The following is a 20,705-nucleotide window of genomic DNA, read 5'->3' on the forward strand; positions in this document are numbered from 1 at the left end:
ATTTGGCGCTGCATAGCAGACACCAGATGTGTGCTTGAGATGGGTTTTCCTATGCAGAGAGCACTGTACATGACTCACGATCTCTGTAAACTCACATAAACTCAAGAGGCCTCCAAATCAACTACAAACAGTTTAAATCTTAAAAGCCTAGTGTTTAAGCCTTTAGGTTAACTTTGAAAATTGTTGAATTAACAAACATGTTTCTTAATTTAAGCCATTTTTCCCATTGGAGCTATACATCCAGCTCCACTGAATATTTAGTGTCTTATAATTACAAGGTTCATAATTTGACATAATTGTTCCTTATTTAATTTACCAAACCTAGTTATTGATTAACCTGATTTTTAATTCGCTCTTATTGTACAATTGCCTTTTTTCAAAGCTACAGAAATATAGCCCACAGCCCAGTGAAAGGGAGACTGAAGCAAATTTTATTGCCACATAATTTTCTTCTGATTTTTCCCCCTTTTTCATAGGTTACATTTAATTTCAGTTGCTCGAAAGTGGGCACATTTACTAAACCAAACCTTTACTCCCAAAAGTATTGATATAACTTTTTCTATTCCTCATATTTCCAAACTAAATATTTGTTACATTTATTTGAGTGAGGTAACCTTTCATTTTACGTTTAAAAAATCTTACTTCCTAGGCTGCAGGCTATATACATAGTACTTTACTTATGATTTCCCTTAGCTTAATAACCATCTGCCACTTTCTTACAGTATTTCATCTAAATCGTGTCATATAAAAAGAAATCTGAAATTGAAAGGGCACCTTAACTCAAGTGGGCTGCCCATAGACATACAGTATGCTTGCATGCAGCCTGTTGCTTTGCTGCCACACAGCGTTTACCTTTCGGTTTGCATTTTCTTGAGCGCTGAAGCCAAAGCGTCATCAACCTGCGACTATGCACTCAAAGGAACAAGCGCCACACTTCTAGCGTTTTCAGCGTTGCGACATTACATCTAGAGTAGAAGGAAATTAGTGGTATGTATATCCCTGTAGGTATGAGAAGGCTTCAGTGACAGTCAAATGTTTAATTATGGTTGTTTAAAATTGCCACCAAACATGAAAATTTGTTTGTTTTTTTTTCCAACCTGGGAGGCACAGTGGTTTGTCGAGAGTTGCTTAGCTAATGTTAGCGAGCTCGTTTTTTTCCAAACGTATTTATTTTCACACACAGAAAGGTGTCATAATAGTGGCTTATAGGTTGAGCCCTATTTTAAATATCAATCGAAGTTAAATGACCATTTATCCTTTTATTAACGAGCCTGGTAGCGTGATTTAGTTAGCAGTGGCAAGTGATGTAGCTAGCATTTCCTTTAGCTGTCATGCTAAGTTTTGGTTATCCAGATGTGTGACTTAGTTATATCCTCAATAATAATAATAATAATAATAACAACGATAACTTGAGTGCAGTTATATATCGCTTGTAAGAAAAACTAATTTATTGTACTTGAATGGATGTCGTAATGTGTGCTATCCGGTGTTTCACACATGCAGTATTCACTTGTTTTCATCACCTGCTCAGTGGTTCATGGTATTGTTTGATGCACTGACAACTTTTGGCAGTTAACGTGTTGTTTCATATAAAATCACTGTCTTTCTTTGTTCTCTCAGGGGTGGCTGACGTTAGTGCACTATGAGTTTGTTTGGAACAAGCTCGGGGTTTGGGACTGGAGGGACCGGGGTGTTTGGAAGCACGACTACAGACAGCCACAATCCCATGAAGGTAAAGCGGCCTACAAGAGCACAACATGCACTATATGTCCAAAAGTATTGGACCACACCTCTTAATCTTTGAATTGAGGGGTTTAGTGCCATTCCATAGATATAAAATCTAACAGCTAGCCATTACAAACATTTTTGAAAGACTGAGTTGTTGTAAAATACTCACTGAATTCAAGTACTGACTTGCAAGGAGTTCATTGACTTCTAAGATATTACACGCTTGTGGCTTGCCTCCACCAGTGTGTGAATGTGAGAGTGAGTGAATAGTGGAATTGTACGGCGCTTTGAGGGCCCCGAAAAGCGCTATATAAATGCAATCCATTATTATTATTATTATTATTATTATTATTATTATTATTACTACAGTGGGTAAAAGTAGCCAATGATTTGCTGACCCACTTACTGCAGATGTCTTCTGACATTAACATCAACACAAAAACTGTGCATCAGGAACTTCACAGTATGGTTTCCATAGCTGTCGAGCTAACATCTTTTGGATTAACAACCCAGTCCCTCTCACCCAACATCAATGTTTAAACTCACAAATGTTCTTCTGGATGAATGGGCAAAAGCTGCAGTTGCACTCCAAATTTTGTTGAAAGCCTTCACAGAAAAATAGAATGTGTTACAGCTGCCTAGGGGGAACCAACTCCATGTTAATGAATGGGATCTCATCAAAGCTGCTGTAGCTAAAATGTATAGGTGGCCCAATAGTGTTGTCAATATGTTGTATGACATAAACTTTGTTAAATGTTAAAAGGAGTCGTTTAAAACTCTATCCTCATTTTGTCACTGGTCCTCCTCATACTTCTTGTTTTTTTTGTCTTGCCTTATAGGATGTCGAAGTGACTTCACCTCCAGATGACAGCATCAGCTGCCTGGCTTTCAGCCCACCCACCATGCCTGGAAACTTCCTCATTGGAGGATCCTGGGCTAATGATGTGAGTAATTTATTCACTCGTATTTATTGCCTATGGTGGAGTGAGTAAATGAAAGATTATTACTATAGATTTATTAATACTAATTGCTAAATCATGTTGCTTAGTCCTTATATAATGTGTAATTAGCCTATTTTAAAAAGAGTGACGCATAATGTATGAGCAGGATGTGAAATTCAACATTGTTCAATAAAGGCACTATGCCTAATATACACACTTCAATATTTGTTTATACTGGCCTGAAAAAAGCCTAAATAATGGGTATAATGATGGTAGTTACCAACTGTCTCTGTTAAGCTCAGCGTTGTGCTTATTTTAAAACTCACTTCTGCAGTTATTTCTAATGTGATGGCCAAACATCAGAGCTCTGAAAATCTAAACTGGGTAGATTTAGACGCGAAAGGTTTCTGTCCTGTAACCTAATAAGAGAGATGTTATTTTTTTTATTGATTAAACCTGTATCTTTTGAGTGTGTTCTGTGTCCTTGTAGCTGCAGTTCCAGCAGTGTAAGAGTAAAGCAGCAGATTAGAATAGACTATGTGCATGTTAGCATATGCTACTTCCGGTGTGGAAACTCCTGTGGGGAGCTTTGTTTCCAGTGTCCTATTCGCGCCTTGTTTACGGTCCAAAACAAGTTAAGCAAATGAATGAATCAAGCGGCGATTTACATTTCTATAGATGTCTTGGGCATTTACCCAATATATCTGTAAATGATATTCATCGACTTGTCGATATTTTTCCCCCGCGCCTCAGAGCAAAACAGAAAAGGGATTCAAATGTTATATTTCTCAGCTGTCCCTCGTTTATTGCGGGTGTTATGTTCTAAAAATAACCAGCGATAGGTGAAATCAAGTAGCCAATTTTATTTTTTGACGGTGCAAAACGTTTGGTGGACATCGTGGACATACAGTACTGCACTTCAGAGTCACACTGCCAGCGATCGATGCAGCGATTCTGTACTGTACAGTAGAGACGTCACGGAGGAGATCGTCTGCAGCGATCAGGACGCAGGACACAATGTGACGTTAAAAAAATAAATAAAAATAAGCATGCAAACTTGCACTAAAAAAATCCATGACACAGCAAGGTGAAAGGTGAACCGCGTTATAGCGAGGGACCACTGTAATTTTGAAGGTAAGTCACAACATACCCTTCGTAAATACTAATGTATAGAAACCGTTACCAGCAATCATTAATTTTTGGGGGGCCTTTTTCAACGGTTGGTAAAAAGCCGGGGAAGGGGGGAACTGAACAACCGAACCCCAAAAAAACAGGGAAACATCGGGTTTGACTATTCTTCACCTGTAGTTTGAATGCTGAACATTTGCCTGTTTAAATCACAAGACCAGTCACTATACAGAGATGTGCTTCTGAATGTGGACGATGTGTCTTCTGCTGCAGTAATGCAGTTCTGCTTGTGTTGAGTGATGTAAACAACTGCTTGATCTAAACGTTTTAAACGTCAAAATTTATCATTAGATTTTTTTATGACACAACAGTGGTGAGTGTTCCCACCTTCTGCTCTTTGTAACGTAACGCGATCTTTCCGTTTTCGAGTTTTGGACATGATTTTGGAGTACATCTTCGCAGTAGCGATTGACTGCAAAGTAAAGCTACCGGAAATGTACAACCCCACATCCGGTCTCAAACCAGGAAGTTAGCATTTTCTCGTGTACAGGGTCTATTGTCACTTTGTCTTTCACATTCCAGCAGCAATGTGATGCACAGTTTGCACTGCTGTAACTTTACAGCAGGGCTTCATTGTTTAATAGCTCGCACGTATAAAATGTATTCAACCAGCAGAGTGTCTATATAACAATTAAAAATGGCTGTAAATAAAAGCATTGGTGAGAACAAAGTACTTCAAGCAGATTTGAAACAAGAATGCTGAACCATAACCTGTTCCCAACAAGGTTTGTGCTCATCGTAAAGTATCACAGTGATTTAGCCATGTAAAAAGAGAGCCACTTTTAATGACACAAAGTCTGACTTTAAGCTTGACGTAGCACACTTACCCATTAATGCTGCTTCATAGTATATCCCATTTGCTCTCTTCTGCTCTTTCTTTTTCCTCTTTGAGACTTTTATATACATCGTGCATATTTTACTTTTTGAAAATCTTAACAGTGGTTTATCGTCTGACTCTTAGGTCCGATGTTGGGAGGTGCAGGACAATGGACAGACTGTTCCCAAGGCCCAACAGATGCACACAGGTCCAGTGCTGGATGCCTGCTGGAGTGATGTAGGTTTAATGTCTAAAATGTAATCTTTGCAGTAGATGCTGTCTGGTTGTAGAGTAATTTATGATCTGCGTTTCTTCTTTTTCTGTCCAGGATGGAAGCAAAGTCTTCACAGCTTCCTGTGACAAGACAGCCAAGATGTGGGATCTCAACAGCAACCAAGCCATCCAGATCGCACAGGTTGGAACAGAAGCCCAGAACAACTGTGTGGACATGAATGAAGCAGAATCATGTTACAGTTCTCATTATTTCTCTCCATAGCACGATGGCCCAATTAAAGCAATCCACTGGATCAAGGCCCCAAACTACAGCTGTATCATGACTGGCAGTTGGGATAAAACACTGAAGGTAAAAGCAGCATCCATCACAGTAATACACAAACATGCCAAGTAGTTATATACAAACAAAATAATAGAATTCCCCTAATCAAAATACAAGTGTCTGTAGTTAATTGCGTCATAAGCCATCATTTAAATAAGATAAGATTCCACAAACAGTGTGTGGTCATCCAGTTCAGTCATTTAACATTACTGAGATAAAGCCTAGAAGACCACTTGGTTATATTTGTCTGTCAGAATCCACCTTTCATTAAAACCGGCCGCTTTGAGCTAATGCAAATTTTATGGGATATTGGGTGTAAACAGAGTTTAAATGTTTCTGTTTTTATCCTGGCTGGCTCAATTTAGCTTTTGGGGGTCACCCTGAAGTGACCAACCATATGTCTCATTAAGCATATACACACCTGTGGAGTGATTCCAAATAATTGAATTTGGTGAAATTTATTCAAAGACACAGATGTTAAATGTTGTTTGAGAAAATGATTAATTATAAACAACACTTAGAAAAATGAGAGCTTTTTCTATTTGTCTCTTTAGTTCTGGGATACTCGATCTCCCAATCCTATGATGTCACTGCAAATGCCTGAGAGATGCTACTGCGCAGATGTTGTAAGTGGTTTATGAGTATGACAAATTCTGATGCTCACAGAATAGACTGATTATTGATTGACTTTTTTATGTTTAATGTGCCCTGTGTAGGTGTACCCCATGGCAGTGGTTGCCACAGCTGAGAGAGGCCTGATAGTGTATCAACTAGAGAACCAGCCCTCTGAGTTTCGCCGAATAGAATCTCCTCTCAAACATCAGGTGATTTTTGTCTTTTCCAAATATGTGTATACCTTATGCCTCTCACTTTTGTAATTTTGTACACTGCTAAGATTCATTTTTAATCGGTGCTACATGCATGTCAAGATATTGGCATTACTACTCTTTAACCAACGTGACATCCTTGCAGCACCGCTGTGTGGCCATATTCAAGGACAAGCAGAACAAGCCTACGGGTTTTGCACTGGGAAGCATTGAGGGCCGAGTGGCAATCCACTATATCAATCCTCCAAACCCGTGAGTGACTAATACAATCCACTGCTCGAATTCAAGTGTGCACCTTTTTTCTTTCTTTCTTTTCTTTATAAAATTATTGTTCTGGTTCTATAATTGAAACTGAAATATGAATCACTGTTCATTCGTTTCAGAGCCAAAGATAACTTCACCTTCAAGTGCCACAGGTCCAATGGAACCAACACAACCACTCCACAGGACATCTATGCAGTAAGTTGGTCTTAATTCTGGGCCAGTGCCGGCATTGTAGATAAATATATTTTGTGAGTTTGAGTCTGTTTGCTCTTAAAGGAGATATGATTTGATGAGACTATCCTAGTTTGTGGACTTTAGTAAAGCGCTTCAGTGTTAAATGAAGCTCTGATTTATTGTAAACATTATTCTTGTTAGATTAAATGTGAGATTAAAATTTGGAATTTGTTTGCATTTCACAGAGTTAAACTTTGTAATTACAACATGCTAGTAAATAGGTGAATTTATTCAATTTATTATAAGTTCAACAGCAGGAGTGAGATCAATACAAAATTTAAAAGATACACTACAATCTGTCTTCATATAGTACAACTAAAATCCTTGCACAGTCCTCCCTTTCCTAATGATCTTAATAAGTAAGGTTTAAAAATGATGATGAAAGAACTGCAGTGTAATTTAAAATATTACATTTCATTATCTGCAATAGTTAGTGTTTTATTTAATGATTTCTTTAGTCTTAATGTGGCTATGACTGATATCTCCATGCTTTGAGCTTTTAAATACAGCCATTATTATATAATTGCCTAATTATCTGTTGAATAATGGCACAATTTTCTCTTGTTTTTTTTGTTTTGTTTTGGGGTTTTTTTTGGGGGGGGGTTCTAATATCTGTTAAATGAATCTCTTTCATTGTTATTTGTGTATAATTGTTCTTCCTATTTTGTTTTCTCCCACCAGGTGAATGCCATCGCCTTCCATCCTGTCCATGGCACTCTGGCTACCGTGGGCTCAGACGGACGCTTCAGCTTCTGGGACAAAGATGCCCGCACAAAGTTGAAGACCTCAGAGCAGCTCGACCAGCCCATCACAGCTTGCTGCTTCAACCATAATGGCAACATCTTTGCGTATGCTTCCAGTTACGACTGGTCAAAGGTAGGCGCTAATAAATCATTACAGTTGTTGGATCAGTACTCGAGTTAGCAAAGCTTGCCTTTTCACTCTGACTTCTACTTGTCATCATTCAGGGCCATGAGTACTACAACCCCCAGAAAAAGAACTACATCTTCCTGAGGAACGCCGCTGAGGAGCTGAAGCCTCGGAACAAGAAATGGTGAGAGAAGGGCAGTTAATGTCTATAAACCTGGAGACCGTGGTCACTGGACACGGCTGCCCTGTTTCCTCAGACTCCCACAGGGGCCTTTCAAGGGCATGCATGGATGTGTGAAGTAAGGATACTGATACGATTCAGATCTCAGCATCGTCATGTACTGCTTTAAGTAGCTTGTACAGACCATAAGTTTTGCTGAAAGTTTGCGTGGTTTCTGCTGTGATGATGTATTGAAGCAGCTTTTGCACCTGTACAATCAAAAAAGCACAGGATGAGGCCTGCTGGCTACTTTAGAGCACTGAGTTTGAAAGTCTTTAGACTTTGCAGTGTAATTCTCAGCACAAAAAAATGTATTTAAAGACAGATTTCATTAATTTATTAAATTATTGAGAGATTTATTAAATTATGGGCAGTGAAAATGTATTTTTATAAATGGATTCATCAAATGTTTACATTAACTATGAATTGTAAATGTTGATTTATGCCTGTAGTGATGCATTTCTCTGCTGTATGGTGATGTATTTCTTGACTGTTATGTGCAAAAAGGAGCAAATTTTCAGAAATAAACAAAAAAAGACGAAAAGAAACCTCAGAATGTTCCCTGTCACTGACTGCTCCCTCCTGTCTCCAGATTCATCGTGCCAAGTCACATCTTTTGTGGAGAAATTCAGACGACCTGCTGCTTTAGTGTGTATACGCTCGAGAAAGACTCCTTCCTTACGACAAACACCTGGACCAATGCCGTTGGGCTGTGTACTGTGCATGGACCAATCAGAAGGGCCTACCCATCCTGGCATTGATGACAGCTGCATGACAGTTGGTCTTAGAGGGAGAGGGCTTTATTTGGCATTCATCTGGATGTTATGGTTAATTTTTTTTTTTTTAATATGTCCAGCTTTTTATTTTTTACAGCTCTTCATTTTCTTGCGATTTGCTGTTACCCATGGTTTAGCTTCATTAATGAAACTCGGAAACTGTATAAATAAATATGTGTAAACACTTAGATTTGAACATGTTTATTCCAGCCTGAGGGAGAGCCCAGCTATTTTGCTGTCTCGGTTGTTGAGAGTTTGGGGAACTGTACCCTGCATCTAAAAACATCACCTTCAAACATCACCACTGTCTCTAATACTTCAGCTGTTTATTTCTCTGTAGGTGTTGGGAATAATCATAAAGTTAAGATAAACTGAACATCTGGCTCACAGTGTCTCCTCCTCTCTGCCTATGTTAATCCAAGCTAACCAGCAGGTGGAGCATTTTGCCCTGTATGGTTTTAATTCCAGCTGTTACTTATAGAAAAGGCCAGGGAGCTTAAGCAGGACAAATGATATCAAAGTTAAACACTGGGGTTTTTGACTGAGGCACAAAGCAGGAAAAGGGAGGGATTTATCAAGAGGATATGAATGAGGTAGCAAGACGAGCTACAAAGGGCATGCGAGAAAAGTGAAGCAGTTCATAGGGGAGAAGGTGTGAATTAAATACCTTTTTTATTGAGGTCATTAGAGTATCACCTCACTGTCAGCCTGACCCTTGGTACTTAGCATTGGAACTCCAAGGCACTGAGGGCGGGAAGATGTGCTGCTGCAACAGTTCATCGGCTCACCTCGACTTTCATGACGTGATGCTTGTGACACTTCTCTGGGTCCTGGTTCCTCAACAGTTCACCCGCTGCACCAAACTCTTTTGATTAGCTGAACAGAAAGTCCAAGTCAAATAAAGCGATTAACTGGAACTCCAAGGCAAAATGGCAATTTAAACTTATTGTATGAGGCCTGACCTGTTGCTTTCAGCACTTACAGCTGAAGGCTTCACTGGGTCTGTTATTAGCAGTACATAGAGAATGCAACATCTGGCAAGACATTTTTACACTTGCCCCATTAATTTCTCAGTATACTATCAAAAAATACGGCTTAACCAGTCTGTTAACAGAATGCCCAACCATGTAAAGCTATTGGAGTCATGGCATCTGGCTCAAAAGAGTCAAAGACTATATATGGTAATATTATTAGGGGCTATTCCAGCCTTTTGAGATGTAAAAAAGTTTATAGTGATCATGAGACTGAAGCACTTTCTATGTGCTGTAGATGAGTGACTGTTTTATGTCGACTACATGATAAACATGGAAATCAGGAGCTTATCATGACCATGTAAGGCTCCAGAGTTTGTGTATGTGAGCTTAGCTGCTCTTTCAGCGGCCCCTTTTTTTCATGAGCATTGAGAGTTTAATCATTAGCAACTCTTTAACTTTTGCTATCTGCTCTGGCTATAGCTGCTACCTCACGATTCCAAAGTCAAACGAGAGTAAAATAAGCACTCTTTTAAGCTCTGGGTTAGGTGTTTTAGGAAAGAAGCTGAATCCTTTACTTCCTCGTTACAGAACCATGTCTGCCACATGGTTCCGCGCTTTTTGCCGTAGTGTGCGGCTTTTTCTTTGTGTTTGTAAAAGACAAAAGCAGGTGCAGCACAGCGCCGGGAAAGGATGAAGGGGGAAACTAGCAGGAGTGAGCGCTGCCAAGGCCGGCACCTAGGCTGTAAGCCGATTGGCTGGCAGCGGAAGGGGGCGTGGCCCGGGTAACTGCACTATAAATGATCCCAGCGGTTCCTCTCAGCAGCGAAGCAGCAGGCATCCTCGACGCGAGTTTACGCGGACTGAGTCGTGGATATCATCAGGTTGCTGCAACTTTGAAAAAACATAAAAAAGAGTTGGAGAAGCTCGAGTGAAACATAGCGAGACTGGGCTTGGTTTCTCTGATGCTGGGACTCTGTTAGCTCTAAGTCTTCCGCGTGCCAAGTACTGGTCTCCGGCTGATCCAATGCTTCTTCATCAGTATATGAACGGAGCCCTGGACGTCATGCATCCCACAGCGCTTCAGAAAGACACTACTTTTACCAAGATCTTTGTCGGCGGGCTGCCGTACCACACAAACGATGCCTCACTTAGAAAATACTTTGAGGCCTTTGGGGACATTGATGAGGCTGTGGTGATAACGGACCGACAGACCGGCAAATCCCGAGGATACGGCTTCGTAAGTAGAAGCAAAACTTTCACTATCATCCGCTCGCTTTCACGACATTTAGCGCAATCAAACCGTATCATCTATCAGCTAAATTCTGTTTGTGTCTACATAACAGCGATCTTTTTGTTTGCTGCTGTGTCTCTCTCTCTTTGAGTTTTGTGACTCCGCATAATACAGCATTCAGTCATTGAAATACATGTCAAATGCACCCCCACCACAACCCCTAACACACACACACGCGCGCACACACACTGAGGCTTAACCGCACAATTGCACAGCAGCATCTCCGTTTTTGCCTGGCTGGCTGTTATTTTAGCTTAATGAGGATGAGGGCTCACACAAGTTGATGGATAACTAAGAAGATTATAATTCAACATATGTCTGATGTCACCCCCACCACCCAATCAAGTCTCCCCCACCTCATTCACTCCTAAACAGCCTCGGCTTATGGCTCTTGGAAGTGTGTGTGTGTGTGTGTGTGTGTCCTGCTCTTCTTGCTGGCTTTATATGGTTATTTTGGAGCAGTGGGGAGGCTTACTTTGTACACCCTGCCCTCCATTGTCAAGGACCGGAGCACATGATTTACATCACATCTTGGCTGCTGAGAGAAATTCCAGCATCAGTAAATTTGGCTTTATCCCATTCCCCACATGTATGTTAAGTTTCCCTTTGATCGCATCATTCTGCAAGCTGAACTTGTTGACTTGTGCTTAAACCTGCTGTTTATGAGGTCATCGCATTGTGTTGATTGGAACTGTGTTTGGCCATAGTTGATTTACACTGTGTTAGTGAGAAGTGTCAAAGAACCCCTGCAAAGCCCAGTGTAAAACTACATTAAGAGGTGACTTGTCTTGTTCTCGCAAGACAAAGACCTGCACTCTTTCTGACACAAAGAACAGAAGCGCATAAGAAATGCAAATATTTACTAGAACTTGGAAAGCTGCATCAGCCCAAATAACGACCTCTCGGGCCAAAGAAGGAATGGAAAACGGTTATGTGTTCATGTTTACCTCTAACGGCACAATTGTAAGACAATTGCTCTCTTGTGTTTACACATCAGCCTTCTAACTGAGAAGAAAGCCCGTCCTGTGAGTCTAGCTGGTATCGAGCGGCTTCGCGAGGAGGCTGGTGTTTCAGGTTAGACAGGCTCAGGGTGATATGGGTGCTGCCGAGGATGATACACAGTGGCACGATGAGCACTTTATGCTGAGTTACATTTTTTTTGTGTGTGTGTGTGGCATGAGGCAACCTGCTCACTCTATTTTTCTGAGGGTTTCAGTTGGAGCAGAAGTAGCTGGCAGCAGGGCAGGGGAGTTGCCCAAAGCTGGGTACACCTCTTTTCTTCTTTATTTTTTTTCCTAAACACACTTCAGAGGTGGATTAGTAGAACCCCCCCCCCCACAGCAAGGCTCTTCAGTGTAAACACGGCCTCGTTCCTTCCTGTGTGTTCACAACACAGGCTCTGAGTGGGCTTTGTTCCAGATCCTTCTACGATGAAGAGGCTTTTTTTTTTTTTTTTTTTTTTTTTTTTTTTTAAATGGTCCACTTAAACAATGCAATCTGTGGCCTACATTCGCTGCTCGTTTCTCACACAGAGGTGACTCGGTGTTGGCAGAACATGGCAATCAAAACAGAAGGCCTCAACTAATGCCAGGAAGGGGTGGACTAATACCAATCTCCTTATTTTGGCCCTAATTGGATAAGCTCCTTGTTGCTCTCCCCAGATCCATATTTCAGCAGCTCTGCCCATGGCCGTGTGGCAGCTGAGTGGCCGGCTACTGCTGTTGTGGGCAGTTTTCAAAGATTATCATTGTGCTTTGTTTGTAGTTTCCCCTTCTTGAGAGAAACTGGATCATAACAGAAGAAAGCCTGTAGGGGTGGGGGGGGGGCTTTCGTGAAGACCAAAACCTGTTTTGTTTTTTAATTTTTAAAGCGCGTTTTGTTTTTGTTTTGATTTGTCAGACCAAAGCCATGAAGCTATTTGTAACATGACACTTTTTTTCCCTCCGACTGTGCCACCAGGTGACTATGACAGATCGAGGAGCAGCAGAGAGGGCCTGCAAGGATCCCAACCCCATCATTGATGGCAGGAAGGCCAACGTCAACCTGGCTTACCTGGGTGCCAAGCCTCGTAGTTTACAGACCGGTAAGATGAGGTTTATTTCAAGACTTGTTGCAAGAAAACAAAAGTTATCAGTATCCATAAAACTGAAAGCGGGTGTGAGGTTCAAACTCCCATCAGAACTACAGATTGCTTGACAGAATGAGGTCACCATCATCAAAAGATTATTTAATACTTGTTTGAGTTCTTGGGAAGGCCTAGACGTCATCTTTACAAACTGATTAGCTAAAATACACCCCTCCCCCCCCTCCACCCCCATGAGGGCTAAAAACTATAATTAACTGTGCAACATGTGTTCTTAGCTTGCCACTATTTACGGGCCGAACGACACCCAGTTTCCCAAGTGCATACATGTTGGTACTGTTGCTCGCCACACATTTGAAATTGTTGTTCTGTGGCAGGATCGAAACAGGCTCTGCCTCTGTCTCCCCATGCCCTCTGTGTATTGTTCTCTAGCCCTCCTCTGTAAATGCAGATGTGTGTCTGACAGCCAGCCTCCTCTCTTGCAGGCATATCCATCGGAGTGCAGCCCATCCACCCAGCGCTCATCCAGAGGCAGTATGGGTAAGTGAGAGGGAGTGGGCGCTCGCTTAGCTCTGTTCGCTCGCATCATGCTCTGCGCAACGCCGCTAGGCTACCATTTCTTTGACAAACAGGGCCTCTGGGAAGCACACGTCAGTTTCTGTGTCCACATGCAACTCCACAAGTAGCCTATTAGCATATTTGAGTTTTGTAGGGCCGGGAGATGATTCGCATATCTGTGGTAATAGAAGTGCATTCCAGAGGTGAATGTGTGACTCACTTGTTAACTTCTGGCAGGAGCCTGTTGACTCGTGTACCTGCCTGACCGGGCTCTGTCACTGAGAAGACTTTCTCCAAGTGGCTTTGTTGTAGAAACAGCCTGGATAGCGTCTAGGAGCCACGGTCTGCTGGGCAGCTAATGAGCATTTCGCTAGAGTAATGACACCCCCCCGCCCCCACCCCCCTACTCTAACCGACAGCTCTCAGATATCATCCTTAAAGCTACACCACTGCAAAACACTCAGCTGTCTGGAGGAAAATGCAAGAAACACAGGGACAGGTTTTGAAATAAATTGCTTATATATTAGAAAAAACAGTTCTTCCATGCTTTAGTCTTTTTAGTCTAAATTTTAAGCCCATCATTAACTAGCCTGATGCTTAGTTTTTTATTGTTAGGACTTTGTGGTGGTTTGAGAGTGATTTATCACAACTGTGTATGTGGTTTTGTTTTTGTTTGGGGGTTCTTTTTTTTATTTTTTATTGTTTTTGTTTGGGTTTTTTTACTTTGGATGTGCGTATTTTATATGACCATTAACTACATATTTATGCTTTTAGATTTTGCTTTGTGGCTTTGGTTGGAGTTTGCTTCAGTTGTGATTGAACTCTTCTATAAAAAGGAACAAGAGCAACCATGACTTGGTAAAAAGCAGTGTGGATTAATATAGAAAAGTAATTTGTAAGTTGCTGCCCTATAAGGTATATGTGAGCTTCATGGAAATCCCAGGACAGTCCACAGGGACGATGACAAAGTAGGAAATATATTAGTGGTTATTGAGAACAGTGAAGCCAAAAGACTTAAGACTCTTATGAGGACTGCTTATGAGCCATACAGCGTTCTGAAAGATATCACAAATTCTAAATTATAGGATTCCCATGGGGGGGTGATGTGGGTCCACGGGGCCTGCTGGAGGTCAAGGTCCATGCTAGACATGTGGTACAGGGTAACTGCAGGAAGGGGAGGGGGGTGTCCTTTCATGTTCCAAGACCTTAAGAAGGCACAGAAAAGTCCCATGTCCACAGTCCTACTGCACAAAGCATGGATGGTACCAGACCCTGAGAGTTTGCCATATGCAGTGCCGGTTTGAGGCATGCATCTGACAGGTGCTGGTTCATGTTACAGTCTTGACACCCCCCTTAATTTCCCATGAACGCCACCCCAGAGACGTGGAAAGGCACACAGAGCACCTGTCCTGAGTTTCTTCTGTATGGCACCCAGACTTCCCTAAGCTGCAGAGTGTACAAGTGGCTTTTCTTTCAGCCCCCCCCCCCCCCCACTTGACAACATATGGCACGAGGAGGACATGATCTGAAGTAGGATTTTTATACAGTACTCAGAGCGTCTCAGTGGCGGTGGTGTGCCGGTTACGGCTTGCTGCTCTGGATGTGTGTATAGCTGTGGTCAGCAGATGTGGGGGAGTGTGAAGGCCTGAGGGGGCCACTGAGGCCAGGGACATTGTTTTGATGGCGAGGAGATGAGTTGTCAATGTGCTTGCTTCTCGTGCATCACACAATTTATATGTATATTCTTTTGCATTTTTTTTTTTTTTAAACTTTCATTTCTCCCCTTACAGTGTTGCAACTGCCGGGGTGTCAAAAGGAGGTATTGAAAACTGACACCTCTGTGAGACTGAGATGGGGTAAAAAGCGAATGAGGGGGAAGGGTATGGGAAGCCTGGTGTTGTAGGCTTAATGCTTTAATGAGACTGTGCCTCCCTTGGAAACGCACCTCTACAGGTGTCAAACAAAACACGTTTTTTATTTTTTGTTTTTTTTCTTCGTCTGTCTGACTTCAAAGAGCAACAGGTTCCTTTTAACAAAGAGTGGAGGCCCTCTTCAAGGTGCTGTAAATGGGTTGTTAATTTCTCGCCCTATCCAGTCCTGTCTGTTTCCCCACTCTGTGTTATGGTGAGTCACGCACTGAAACTTCACTTGTGTTATCATGTAGAAATATTTAGCTGCTCAGTGTGTGACGCGAGCGCAGGATTTTTCCCATCACATCGTTATGCGGCCTTCATTAATGACAGAGAGTTCAGCTGCTTATATTAGTAATGTTTACGGGCATCAAATGGTTTCTTGTAAGCTTGTCTCTCTGGTGTCTCAGCCTGCCATTCTCAGAGTGTCACTATGTGAGGCGCACACAGACTGGCTGTCAGCACAAAACCAGCTGACGGCCAGTCTGATAATCTTCGGGCCGTCATCAACATTCCCCCCACCACTTGGCATCTGTGGCCTCATCCCTAACTTGCCTCGGTACCATCTTTTTTTTTTTTTGTTTATTCCCCCCCCCCCCCCCCCCCCCCCCCCCTCACTGTATGTCTATCCGTTCCTCTTCACAGACACAAAAGATCTAATTCAGGACTTCTTTGTCTCTCATTTTTGTATTTCTCTTCACCTACACAAGGTCACTTGCCTGAGGCCAAAATCTGCCTCAGAACATGCGAACTCATTATACATGAGGCAAGTGAAAGGGCATACATATGCCTCGCAGCATTAATGTATGGCTATCTTTGAAAGCTGTGTGCAGAGTGACTGTCTCTCTGTAGAATGCGCTCACGGGTGGGGGTTGCCCTCATTTGCTTATGCCTACTTGTTAAAAGCCACTGTTTTGTTTTGTGCTCAGACCACTGGCACTAGAACTCATTTCCCCTTCACTTGCCAGATGACTCATTTGTTGTTTGAATACAATACAAGTTTTATGGAGTTTGAATTTTCCATTTGAGATGATACCTGAAAAATGCTTCCCCCCCCCCTCCCTTCTTTTTTATCCCTGCATCTATTTAACCACACAATAGGACGTTAATGTTACTGCTGACAATAATCACTCTGCCATGGTTGCTTCCTGCTGCCAGCTGACCAGTGTGCCAGCAGAGGATGAGAGGATGCCCACAGTACTCGGACTAGTCCCGAGAAGGGATATGGCAGAAAATATCTACCCACCCGCCCCTCCTTCCTCCCTCAGCCAGCCTCTCTCCAAGGTGCCAGTGATGGCTTGAGAGTGAAGTGCCGTGTGCTGTGATGGACTGGAGTGCCTTTTTATCTTTACCCTTCTGTGTGATATGAAGTGAAGAGGTTATCCTGATTTGTACTGTGACTCTTTCCCTATTATGGCATGGTTTGGGGTTTGCAGTGGCAACGGGTGTGTGTGTGTTGGCGGGTGGGTAAATGGGGAGGGCAGAGATATTAGACGGGTGTGTGTAAATGAGTGTATTGAGACTATGATGAAATCCCTATCCTGCATGCTTAAGTTTTTGTGTTTGTTTTTGGTTGCTTGATAGCTGTGTTTTAATACTAACCTTCATCTAATGGACTGAATCTGTGTGAGAGGGGAAAACGATAAGACTGAAACTTGAAAACAGTCCATGAGAGGAAGATTTTATTCAGTACTGAGATACAGTTGAAGAGTGTAAGTCAATGTGACATTTTGTTGTTGCTATCTTGCCTTTGTCTGCGGATCCCCCCCCCCAACTCCCGCCCGCCCCACCCTGCCCACCGCACGACTGCAGGATCCGGGGTCAAGGCTCTCACAATAGTCAGTTATATCACCATGTATATGAAAGAGGGGGGCTCTTTTGCTTGCTGCCATCACTAATCCCTTTATACAACAAACTCCAAAGATGTACTTCAAATCCTGAGTAAAAATAGACTAATCTAAAACCCTCTCCACTCCCATTTCTTTTGTGGATAAAGTGGCAAAGCAAAGACTGTACAGTCCCCAGACCCCACAGCTCTAATCAGCTACATCTGAGAGTCTGCCCATGTGGCCTGGCAGAGCCTCGCACCCAACCCTGATGAGCTCCCCTGCCACCATAATCCCCCTCCCCTCCCCAGCTAACATGTTCACCTGTTGTAGTGAGATTTTCAAACTAAGCCAGAACAAGAGCAACTGCAACTTCTGCCGTGTGTGTGTGTGTGTGTGTGTGTGTGTGGTAAGTGAAGTGCAGCAGCTGTTAAAACACTCTGCTGATGCCTGAGCTTGAAAACCTGCCAGTAACGGCTGACTCTATCATTCACCCCCTCCCTCCCCCGTCCTTCCAGGAGGGCCTATCCAACAGGTTCTGTAGCTTTTACTAACTGACACTGACGGAGGGTTGAGTCTGCCTCCCTCACCTCTTTCGTGTGATTATCCTTAATAACAGTGGATTTCTGTGGGAGTTCTCAAAGTTCTGGACACTAGAGTGTATATTTCTAACATGCTCGCCCTCTGGTCGCAGTGTAAACAATGGAGCCAGGTGTTGGATTTCTCTTGTAGTAGTTGTTTTACTCCTCTGGTCTAACGCCCATTGTGTCTGTGTGCAGGTTGGCCCAGCCTTACATCTACCCGCAAGCATATGTGCAGCCCAGCCTGGTGCTGCCCACTCAGGTTTCTACTTCTGTCAGCACCAGCCCGTACCTGGACTACAGCGCAGCCTACACCCAGTACGCCCAGGCTGCCTTTGAGCAGCAGTACCCGTACGCCGCCTCCCCGGCTGGCTTCTTGGGCTACAGCTACACCGCCAGCCCCACAGCCACTGTTGGGCCTTCCACCGCCACCACAGCCCCACCTACCGTACACCCCACTCTCCCTTCTGCCACTGGCACTGGTGCAGCGTTCCTGCATTACGCCCCACAGCAGCACATCCAGCCAGACCGTATGCAATGAGCAGGTTGAGGAGCAGAGGAAGGGGTGCAGGAGGAGGAGATGGAGATGGAGGTGGAGTGGTTGCAAGCCTTTGGACAGAGGATATTGAAAAATGCCCTACGGGGTGATCCTGCTGTTGCCAGAAGTAGCTTTCAGGAAAAAAGGGTGGGACTATTGCACTATATGATCAGGATGAGCTTTTGGCTCATTGGTTAAAGGGTAAAAGTAGTGGGAGGACTAAGGTTCAGGTTGAGAAGCTGAGCAGTATATGTGGCTGCTTCCGAGAGCTTCCAGAAGCTGACACTTCTTCTTTCTTTTTTTTTTTTTCTGTTTTTTTTTCTTTCTTTTTTTAATTATTATTATTTTTATCCTTCTTTATTATTGTATTAATGTCCTTGTCCATGTTTTATTTCTATGCTATTATTATCAATGTTCGCATGTTTCTCTGCTCAATCAGTGGAAGTTGTATATGTCCATGGTACATGTTGATGTTTTGAGAGCTGTCGGGGACATGTTAAACCCCTGTTACCTCCAGATTCCCGTGGATCTGGGGTGGATATGAAGGGCAATGCTGCTTTAGGACACTGGGGGAACAGTCAGAGATGAGGGTGTACCCGGTGCTATACACAGTAAGGCAGAGCACTGCCCCATGAACAAACCTCCAGTGTTCAGCACCACACAGGAGGGACAACAAGAGAGTTCACCTCAAGAGGTAACAGAAAGTTTCAGTATAAGACTGTCGGAGCTCCATTGTCCCAAGATGATGTCAGGACTACACACTTATTTTATTTGAAGAGGCCTTAATTTAAAAACAATAACAACTCCCTCTTTGAAACTTAAGTGCCCCTCCCACACCAGAGAACCAAGTGCAGAGAGTTCCTTGAAACTGACCTGACTGTTTCCAGCAGTCACATTTATCTGACTTGGGTCTTGATAATTTCAGATGGATGTAGATAATCACAAGCAGTATGTGGCCGTACGGGGACCAGGAGCTTTGTATATCGATGTTTAAAGGTAGCTGACACTGAGCTCAAACACCAGTGTTGTTTCTTCTTTTGTCACTGAGATTGTCAAACTGTTGCTCTCAAAAAGGACATTCATGTACAGCATTTTAATGTTGTCTGTCATTAAGTACATTTACAATATTTATATGTAGGTATTTATAAGAGGTACTAAGTTAAAATAGCTTTTTTTTTTTTTTTTGTTTCGTTATGACTACAGTTATGGCACTGAAGTCATTTAACTTGCAGAGACACAGCTGCACCCCGTCAGTGGATTTGACAGCTGGCTCATTGATGCCCATTCATATTTTCTGGAAATGTTCTAGATTTTTTTTTTTTTTTTTTTTTCTCCAATAAGAATGTCTTTTACAGTTCCTTCAAAGAAGCCATACCAAAAAATAAAAATAATTTGTACTTAAATATGCCTCCTGTTGTCTTCTGTCTTTATTATTAATGTGAAGTGTCAACGATGAAAACCAAAGAGTGTGTGTGTGTGTGCGTGCGTGCGTGCGTGCGTGCGCGCGCGCGCTGCCAGGTCTTGCATATGAGTGTTGGGGGTGGGGGAGAGCAGGAGGCCCAGACTTTTATCAAGCAACAACAACACCTTCTCAGCAGAGCTGGGTGTTCCCTTGGACCGTGCACTTTGCTTTCGTTCCCTTGCTGAGGCTTTAGTATGAAACTTAAATAAAAGGTGTTTGTCAGAAAGTGCTCTGAGGCCCATTATGCTGAGCTGCAAGTAACTTTTTTTTTTTTTTCTCCTGTCTCTGCTAAACAAGGCTGCCTAGCACTGTCTCCCAGCAGCATTTTTTTTTTCTCCCTGTTTGTGCTTACATCAGCTTCTTTAGGGGATGTGTCACTTCTAAAACCCCGCTAAGCCCGGGAAAACGAAACGCAGGCAGGGTTGTAAGAAACAAAAACACATCATTTTGTTCTCAACCTCAATTTTATCCATGCAACAGTGATTTACAATATCATCCTGAGTTCAAGGGATGTTTTTATTTTTTTAGGTGCTATTGTTTTTCATTGAAATCCATTCACACCTTATTCATGCTAGAGTTACACTTGGACATGTTTACCTTCAAGTTGTTTTGTATGAGTTTTATTGCATGTAATTATTTGCATACTTCTCTCTCGTGGCTAGGCTTTCTTTTCAAAAGCTACACCAAGTTTCTTTTAAATAATGCAGTGTAGTGTCATTCTTCCACCTTCTAGTAGATTAATGAATACAAAACAACTGTAACTGTATTAGGCTGACTGAGGCTGTAAAGAACTGCTAAAATGACTTAACGATGCTAACTCAGCACTGTTAAAATTTAACCCAAGCAAGAATCACAGAGCCACACAAAGTAGTGCAGTCTCTGTACCAAAACGGCCTTCAAGGCCACTCTAACCTAAAAGGGAATTAATCCCTACAGACATCTGTGTTAAAATACCCAACAGCATTAAAATCCATGTTTAACCTGTTATAAAAAGTGTTGGTCTTTTCATAACACCTGTATAATGGCTCAATGAAGCATGGCTGCTTTGATTGACAGGTGTG

At 42.5% G+C, this 20,705-nt stretch overlaps 2 protein-coding genes across 3 annotated transcripts; both read left to right on the top strand.

Annotated features, from left to right (window-relative positions):
- Window positions 1-858: 858 nt before the first annotated feature.
- Window positions 859-8,489, top strand: rae1 (ribonucleic acid export 1). Of its 2 annotated transcripts, XM_005915352.3 has the most exons (13): window positions 859-987; window positions 1,621-1,732; window positions 2,568-2,672; window positions 4,819-4,911; window positions 5,003-5,089; window positions 5,171-5,257; window positions 5,785-5,856; window positions 5,947-6,054; window positions 6,203-6,309; window positions 6,441-6,516; window positions 7,237-7,431; window positions 7,524-7,609; window positions 8,238-8,489. In XM_005915352.3, coding segments are annotated over exons 2-13 (1,107 nt in total). In that variant the 5' UTR covers window positions 859-987; window positions 1,621-1,642; the 3' UTR covers window positions 8,239-8,489. The 2 variants fall into 2 exon arrangements, with proteins under 2 accessions (XP_005915414.1, XP_005915413.1); XM_005915351.3 differs by lacking the exon at window positions 8,238-8,489 and having other exon boundaries at window positions 7,524-7,613.
- Window positions 8,490-10,189: 1,700 nt separating this feature from the next.
- LOC102302984 (RNA-binding protein 38) lies at window positions 10,190-19,513 on the top strand. Its single transcript, XM_005915353.2, has 4 exons — window positions 10,190-10,632; window positions 12,646-12,769; window positions 13,255-13,309; window positions 17,843-19,513. The coding sequence occupies exons 1-4, from the start codon at window positions 10,420-10,422 to the stop codon at window positions 18,183-18,185; spliced, it is 735 nt and encodes a 244-aa protein (XP_005915415.1). The 5' UTR covers window positions 10,190-10,419; the 3' UTR covers window positions 18,186-19,513.
- Window positions 19,514-20,705: the final 1,192 nt, after the last annotated feature.

Source organism: Haplochromis burtoni, unplaced genomic scaffold, assembly GCF_018398535.1.
Source record: "Haplochromis burtoni strain Fernald_Lab_line unplaced genomic scaffold, NCSU_Asbu1 Contig_12, whole genome shotgun sequence".
Classification (NCBI taxonomy): Eukaryota; Metazoa; Chordata; class Actinopteri; order Cichliformes; family Cichlidae; genus Haplochromis; species Haplochromis burtoni.